We start from the raw sequence: 9310 nt of genomic DNA, 5'->3' as shown, positions 1-9310 counted from the left end.
ATATTAATTAAGCTCGAGCTCGGGATCGTTTAAAATCGATTTTGAGTCGAGATTTTAACGATCCGATCTCGAGTAGCTCGCGAGTTGTTTGGCTCGTTTGCACCCTTATTTTGTATAAAACCCATCATTAAACATAAAAGATGGAGTTGATGATTTTTTTAAATAACAATAACCCTAAGAAATATATAATTTGAGATCCGAGATCTAATCGGTACTTGCCCCCTTTATGTAGTCCATCGTTTAAAAAGAAGAGTGTATTTCATAAATACCTTACATATTGATTTTTTTTTTTCACTTTTGTTTTGTGAACTTAAATTTCTTTGAAAAAAAAAACCAAACTTTTAACTAAACCTGTAATAATCGTATGATTATAATCTTCAAAGCGTTTTGTGGATGCTCCTCAAGTTAAGTGAAAGTTTTGAAACATGAAATACTAAAAGTTCAATATTATGAGAAGTACAAGGGCCAAAATTAGAACTATAGGCTTATGGCGTGGCAGCAGTTACTGCCATCCGATCTTATCGACCTGGTACAAAAGGAGTGGCACTGGTTACTGCCATTGATCCTATCGACATGCTAAAGCAGAGTGGCATGAGTGGCATCCATTACTGCCGTCGGATCTTATCGACATGGTAGACGGCGAAAAATCAAGATTCTAAAAAACAAAGTATGACGTCGTTTGAAAGAAATTTAAGAAAGCAACAACCCCAGTCCCCAGATAATTTCTTCAAATTCCCTCAAGCCTCCTCATTCTTACACGTATCAGGTGAGCATACAATCCAAAACCTCATTTTCTGAATCTTCGTTTTGAAGCTCTAAAACCCATCTTCCCGAACCAATTTCATCTGGGGAAATCAAATAAAGCAGGACAGAAAAAATGGTTGATGTCATAGGGAAGATTAGTAGAAGTTTTAAGTTTTCAGCCTGCAATAATGATAACGCATGTGATAGATTCAAGAAAATTTCGTCGGTGATGATTCAGATGCCAGCCTTTTCAAACCTGAGAGCATCTTCCACCATCCGATCATCAGCCGGCACTAAAACTATTGACCGGAGAACGGTTGTCGGAGGTCAACAAAGAGGTATTAGCATCGGGAAAGCTTTAAAATGGTGGGAGAAAGGGCTTAAACCGAACATGAAGGAGGTGACCGGAGCAGAGGATCTCGTCAACACTCTTCTAAATGCAGGTGATAAGCTGGTCATCGTTGATTTCTTCTCGCCTGGTTGTGGAGGTTGTAGAGCTCTTCACCCCAAGGTACCCTTATATATTTTCCATATATTTATATGAATATATACGATGAATAGATATTGATGTTTTGTGTGATTGTAGATATGTCAATTGGCGGAGATGAATCCCGACGTACAGTTTTTACAGGTGAACTACGAGGAGCATAAGTCCATGTGTTATAGCCTCAACGTTCATGTTCTTCCATTCTTTCGTTTTTATAGAGGGGCCGAAGGTCGTGTTTGCGGCTTTAGTTGCACCAATGCCACGGTTTGTTCTTTTTCACAGTTTTTCTCGTTTTTGTTAATGTAAATGCTAAACAAACAAGTATTGCTATCATGCAGATCAAGAAATTTAAAGATGCTTTAGCAAAGCACACGACTGATCGTTGTAGCTTGGGCCCTGCAAAAGGGTTAGAGGAGAAAGAACTGTTGGCACTTGGTTCTAATAGGGACCTATCTTTCACTTATGGTCCAAAATCAAATCAACCGCAACCAATAGTATCACTATCAGTGTCAGAATCAAGTCTCCCTCTTCCTCGCTCTCTGAAGCCGGTATCCGAAGATGATAAGGATAGGAGCCTGGTTTCTAGGGGGCAATGAGTACGACATATGGTATTGTTGGTTTTGTAATTAAGATAGTAAGAAGAGGAAGTGTATGTGTGGTTGATAGAGCCGGTCCTGAAAATTAAATATTGTCAAAGGTTTAGGACGAACAAGAAAAAATTGGTTACGTGCAGCTGCCCCCTTTTACCCCGGCCCTCAACGCCTCATGGTGGTTGGTGTGCCATTCTACTTTGTTTTTGTTTTGGAAGAAGAAGGAAGTGATGTAAATAGGCATTTCTTATTTGTCTCTAATATATGTGGTTTGTGGTGTGTATATATAGAAGGTTAACTTAATTACCCGACTCATAATTAAAATGTTTTGATTCCTATTATATTTAGATGGGATACGCAAACCGTTAGCGACATGTGTAATGTTTTGCTTGGATTGGGTTGTGAATAGAACACAAAGAAGCATGAATTGTGTGTGTATATTTGTATTATATCATCCGTTATACTCACCGCTAACCATCATAATAGTGGGTGTCACGTCATCACCACTAACCATCACTAAACTTATGGGATACACACCACTCACCACTCCACTCCATATCATTTTATTTTATTATTTTTAATTTAAAAATAAGATAAAATTATACTTTTTGAAAATAACAGAAAAAACATTGAATTTTTTTAATAAGTTTTTTTTATTAATTATAAAAAATACATATATAATTTCAAACTACATTACTTAATTAACCTATAATTAAAAAAAACATTACATTACTTAAATAATCTATAATTAAAAAAACAAACAAACATAAGTAAAAAAAATTAAAACTTTCTGCATCGTAAAAGTATTGCACAATATTAAAGAAGGTTGAGGTGAATTCTCCATCATTATCCGAGCCAAAATTCTTAAAAAAATCCATGTGTTTTTTTGGTGAAAAATGAAGGTTTTTAGAAAATGAATGTGTAAAATTTAATGAAAAATGAAGGTTTTATTTATGGGTAGAGTTTGTAAAAAAATTGAAACTTGAAAAATGACCATTAAACGGTCAAAAAGAGAAAAGGTCTACAATTGGTCTTATATTCAATGAGTACTATGTAGAAAACTCAATAGGATTCGTTTTTGCAACCGGTTCATATAAGTGAAATAAAGCCCGGTTCCCATATGTAAACTGGGTTTTGTTTTCTGTACCTTGATAGATTTTGTGTGGCCATACAACCCAATTTTTATGCACAAATCAGATTCTATTAAAAATGACAAGATCATTCTTCTTTTACTTTATAGCCGAGTTCTTTAATATTCAACCGAGTCTTTTTACTATTTTTATCTTTAAAAAAATCATTAAATAATGCTATAAACCCAAAATGCAGATATAAATCCAATGTACTAACTAACTCTAAAACAAATCCAAACTATCAATCCACAATCTCATTGTGTTTTATGTTTATACATTAATTAATAAGCAAATTAAACAAACATTCAATATTTAAGACCGCCTTTATGTTTCAAGAAAATGGAAACAACTAAGTCCTACTTCATTTAAATAAAGCTTATGATCTTGTTACAAGATTTCCAACTGCATAATCTTCTGTCATTTCAAGAAACTCTAAAGTACGTCTCACCATGTAAATGTTTTCTGTTGATAATTCGAAGTTAATGCCATACAAAAACTTTGCTGCAAGTTCAAATCCATCAGAGTCTCTCTAGTGATATCAGGGATTTCAATTACCAAAAGATCAAAATCTTTGGGGTTGGAGACTAATTTTGTTATGTAACCATGCTTTGAAAGTTGAATGCAATGGAAAATGCATAGAGCTGGTGAAATAAAGTATAAAATTACATAAGAGGAATAATATCAAGAGGGTATACATGAATTTACCTTTTGTAATGAAAAAGAAACACCTCCTTTGTGGATTGTAACATCACTTAGGATCTCTTGGGAGAAAAGTCTGTTAACATTGAAATCAAGTATCTTCGGATCTTCAAAAATAAAAGTATAAAAGAAAACAAATTGAAAAGATTGAAAACAAATCAGTCATAAGTTTTCTTCATGTAATTAGTCAAAAGTTGTTCAATTTAGTCTCTTGGCTTGTTATGGACAGTGAATTCTCTTTGGTATAACATCTATTAGGACAACAATTGATTAATTATATCATTTTACTAATATTTTCTATGTTGCTTTTGAAATAGCCATAAACAGGGAGGAAAAATCTCAAACAACAAATAATAAACTATAAGCATCAAACACAATCTAATGACAAATCTTCAAGTAGAAAAATCTTATGGCTTGAAGCATCAAACAATAAACCATAAACATTAACCTAAAACCATCAAACATAACTCAACAACCATAGTTTGAGTCTAATTCCAAAAAGATTTGAAGAATCAGAGTATTAACCTTGGTCCCCGGTGGTGGAGAAGAGATGGACCAAAGGAGTTTGAAGAAGGCACTGATGAGCTAAAACACATAAACTATAAGCATTAACCAAATTTTAAATAGTGAAATAACCATAGTTTGAATCTAATTCCACACACATTTGAGGAATTGAAGCAATTACCTTGGTCGTCAAAGGTGGTTGAGGAACTTGCAGATGGTGGAGGAGAGATGAATCGCAGAGAATGAACTAGTGAGAACGAAAGTCAAAGACATAAGATATCGATGGATGGAAATGATCTGAAATTCTGATTCTCTTTCAAATTAGGCTAGGTCAACTGTTGTTTCCCTCACTGCCTACGATACAAGTGCCACTCCACACCTAGATAGTCATACAAGGTAAACCCTTAGTCTACCTTCTAAAGCTAAGAGTTGGCCAAAGGTCAACTCAAGTCAAAGTAGACAACAAGCCATTATCAAATCCTCCATGTCGTGGCCTTCCTTGGCTATGCCGTGGGCATAAGATGACAAAACAGTCGATTGGTCCCTACTCGCCATGCCGTGGTGGCCTAGTGCTACGCCGTGGGGAACAATCTGATTAGCTTAATCGAGTTAAGCTCCTTTTAACTCAAAACCAAAGGATCAAAAACCCAAATATACTCCTTCTCAATGCCTTAATGGATAAAGTTTCAAACTTTATCCATTAAGACACTTCAATAAGAAAAGACCTCCAATCAAAGGTCTAATAAAGGCAAAACCATGACATGAGCTTAACCATTAAGAACTTTTCCTCAAATTCCTTAGTTCAACCAACTCTAGAGGAGTTTCTAATACCAGATCTAACATAAAGTTGAGTGCTTTATAGACATGCATGCCCATTGCATCTCTAGATTCCATTTTTAGGTCAAAAGGGCAAAAGGTGACCAAAAATCATGCAAGGCTAAGAATCCCAACCAAATTCTAGATCTACAATATATATTGCTCATGGGACTCATGAGAGTCATAAAGTTGCAACCTTTATCACATAAAACCAACCAAACATCACTTATAGACCAAAATAAGCTAATAAAGCTAGATCTACAACCAAAGAATCATCAAGATGGAAACTTAAGGACTTATAAATGGCACATAGAGTGATTCAAAGGATGGGGAGGAGTTATTGCTTGATCCTTAGGCTAGCACCCTCTTTTTCTTCCTTTAAAATGCAACCAAACACCACAAAAAGCTCAATGTCACATTAGGGAGGCTAGGGTTAGGGTTTCTGGTTGTGAGAGGGTGACGGAGACTGAAAACTCATGAAACCCTAGACATAATGTCCTTTATATAAGGCTCATAGCCCATGGATTAGGGTTTCTCCAAACTCAGCTGCCACGTCGTGGAGCCCATTGCCACATTGTCGCTGGTCATTTAAATCCACAGTCAAGAAAATAACACCACTTCGTATTGAAGCCCCACTACGTCGTGGTCGCCCAAGAATAACGTTCTGAAAGGTATAGGAATTGATGCATGCCTGAAACGGGTATTATAACTATCCCCCACTTAAATTAGATTTCGTCCTCGGAATCTATCTTGATTAGAATCTCTGAAAACAATGCCAACATATTCCTTAAGCCCCCTCTAACCACTTCGAAATCAAGGCATCTAATAAAGAAAACTCGAGAGACCACTCAGAAACCCATAACTATCAACAACAACCTAATAACTTGAAAGTACTCGACCGCAACAACTATCTTTCTATCCCTAACTGCAAAGCCCAACTTCTAGTGAAAACCACTCAATCTGGAAAACATTTCAAAAACTGGAACTACAACTAACTCCATCAATAAACTCCCAAAACCCGAAACCCATCAGTCTAAACTCTAGAAGCCATACTCTAAGACTGATGATCATCCATTCGTCGTACCTACCCCTTGTATCTGACTATGAACACCACCAAAACATGCAGAAAGAATATGTTAAAGCATACCGATGGTGAATTTTGACCAATCCCAAATCTGGAAGTTGTGCCCAAAAACCTTAAATACCCATTTGACTTCCTGACAAGTCATCACTAACCCACTACTCCCATGAGCATAATGACGGTTGATCCTAGAATTTCACATTGCATCCAAATACCTTATAATCTCAGGTGTACATCCACCTGACAAATCACTTGAGACATCTACAACAAACTTCATGACTCGAAACTTCAGAACCAATACCTAATGTTGGCAACCAACCCCTAATAAACCACCCTCAAGAAAATGGGGCCCACAGTTGCAACATTCATCAAGCGACTTCCAATGCACAACTAATGCATCCACAAAAAAACAAACTTCAACTATTCTTAAGATCCTAACCAATTGGTCATTAAACCTCCTGACTCCTTGAAATGCACTAACACCCAACCATGCCAATAAGACTAATGATCTGAGACCTAAGAGTCTTAATCAAATGATTACTGGGTCGCACCCTAATGAGTCATACAACCAATGGTTCACGATACATCATGACATCCTCTAACCGCTAGAACAATAATCTCATGATATTACGCCGATCTCGCCATCATTCCATCACTGTCCTAAAAAATCACGACCAGTACCACATGGTCTTAAAGGTATTCAACCATCAACCCACCGAGCTGCAATATCCTAATCAATATGCCTATCTATATAAAACGAGCTATACCTTCTATAACGCACAAATCTCTTCACAACACATAACGGTTGGCAACATAAAATCAGACAAAATCATGGTTGCACAAAACCCACAATTGAGATAGGCGGTTGTACTCTTTCTCAATTAAAGGATACTAACCAAGTAAGAACCATAATAATAAATTTGGACCGAGTGTTCTAATGCTATCATACTCCATCCACATGCACCTCTCTCATGATTATATTTGATAAACTACCACAATATACACCCTCAAGGGAACCCATAACCAATCCTAGATCTACTGCATTCCTTCTTCCTTACAACCTTACCCAGAAGGTGTGGTATCAGAAGATCTAATCAAAATGATGAACCTCAACCGCTAATAGAAACCTCCTCATGAATGGCCGAAACAAAGCTCATACACCTTGAATGAAACTGAAAAATTCCTACCAAAACACAACTTAACTCAATAAAACTTCCAAAATTATTCAGTAATGCTGTAAAGACCCCGACCAAGTCAATCCATATGCCAACCGTGCCGACGCGCCATGTCAAAAATCAAATTCTGCATAGATCCAAAGCCACACCTTAAAACTAAATAATGTTGCCCAAACATCTGAACTTCCAATAACTAAGGACGTTTGCAAAACTCGAGCTTGCTATGAAAAATAATTCTACAACAAAAAATTGAGGGTACCCATACCCAGAAACCAAAGGGTACAATGTATAGATTTTGATGATTGGTTGACGCATCGATTGAACTTCAACTGATAAAGCTTGAAACTTTCGAAGAACCACAACTATTGACGTTGAATGAAATGACTAACGATCGAAAATGCATTGATATCTAATCCGATGACCCAATACACTACTGAACCAAAACCCATCTAGAACTAAACATACCAAATTTAATGCTGAATCTAATTCGTTGATCATCAACTGCCAGGCCTAGACTATAGATAACAATCTATATAATGATCTGACAAATCCCTCAACAATCGGCACTCAACCCGAGTGACCCAAACACCTCTTGATCATTTCATTGGCAGCCTGAAAGAATCACTGGCTACAAAGAGCTCCTTGACCAACATATTCCTGCCATGAACATAACTCATGTAGTCCTGAGCACATAGATCCAATGGCAACTTGCTTTCCACCCCGACTTGACCAAATCCTAAGCCAAAGTCTCACATACCCAAATCGCAGATTCTGCTGACCCATTATTTTGAAACCAGAACCTCAAATAGATTGATGATCCTCCAAGCAAAATACATAGTTCTCCCCCATATAGGGTTTGAACTACCACCAACTAGCGTTGTAACATACAAAACTCAAACCGGATCTACCATATGCGTAACATCCTTGACCCTTGGAATGTATAACACAATGCCAACATGATATTCCAGATAAGAATAAGCAAAATCAAAGAGATTCTAAATCTCAGATGGAGATCTCGGAAGCCTTTTAACTATAACTGCCTCTAACATCAAGAATTCCCTTGCAGATGCACAAGCAATAATTCTGACAGTCTATTCATGGCACCTATTATTTATCTAGAAACCATTAGACTACCACACACCTCGCCTATCGATCCCTAACAAACAATTCATAGCGAACATTATTCATAAATACAAGAGGCATCGTTCTCACAGTCGGGATACATTAGAGGCCAAAAAAGTTGTCGTTCCCGATTCACTTCCCTGATCACCTGAAACCATCAACTAGCACTTGAACCGCCTGTATTCAAAGAAATAGAGACTTAATCTCATTTCAATACGACCATACCACAAGAATCCTCTTGCGCATTCCCACTATGCCATATTTTCTGCCAAAACCGTCACTATCTAGCCCCATGTTTGGTCTACATCCTAAATCTGAAAACCACATGTCTGCTCTCCCTTTCCTTCAAACATGTAAAGCTGGAAGAACATACCCCCCCTGTTCGTAGATAGTGACATCTTAATTCATCTGCCAATCAATCAGCCTCTGACTGCAATCCTCAAGCTGATAATCACAATCACTTCCTTCTTGAGCCTTGTGAATCAACTAACACTACCTCAAGCAAGGCCCTCGAGACCTCAAATCAACTAACTCACCTAGGTCTGTAGCATTCAAACCCAAACTAACATGGCTACTAAGGTCCAAACTGTTGGATTAGTGTCTAAGCCAGTAACTATATTTGGTAAGAATTTTACCCGGTTGTGCATGGTCCTTTTGGGTTGCATTCACCAAAGCAACATGATAGGATGATTTATGAATAGAGAGGTTATTATGATTTATTAATATGTTATATGAATAATATATTAATGGAGAAATCATATAGTTTAATTAATATTGGACAAGAATTAATTAAGAATTAATTTTGTGGCTAAAAGAGATTAATTAAATAAAGAGGACTGGAATTGTCAATTGTGTGATAGTTGATTTGGGCTGAGAATCTTTGGAATTAAGGGGTGGATGAAAATTAGAGTGGGAGCTCATCTTATTTCGTCCAAGACCTTTATTCTAGAAGGTTCTTTGGA

The 9310-nt window shown here is 36.8% G+C and overlaps 1 protein-coding gene across 1 annotated transcript; it reads left to right on the top strand.

The window, feature by feature from the left end:
* The first annotated feature begins 639 nt into the window (after nt 1-639).
* Nucleotides 640-2162, top strand: LOC111917521 (thioredoxin-like 1-1, chloroplastic). Its single transcript, XM_023913201.3, has 3 exons — nt 640-1255; nt 1331-1495; nt 1570-2162. The coding sequence occupies exons 1-3, from the start codon at nt 878-880 to the stop codon at nt 1825-1827; spliced, it is 801 nt and encodes a 266-aa protein (XP_023768969.1). The 5' UTR covers nt 640-877; the 3' UTR covers nt 1828-2162.
* The last annotated feature ends 7148 nt before the right edge of the window (nt 2163-9310 follow it).

This window comes from Lactuca sativa, chromosome 2, assembly GCF_002870075.4.
Source record: "Lactuca sativa cultivar Salinas chromosome 2, Lsat_Salinas_v11, whole genome shotgun sequence".
Taxonomy (NCBI): Eukaryota; Viridiplantae; Streptophyta; class Magnoliopsida; order Asterales; family Asteraceae; genus Lactuca; species Lactuca sativa.
The sequence above is the reverse complement of the archived record's forward strand: the minus strand, read 5'-3'. Positions and strand labels throughout refer to the sequence as shown.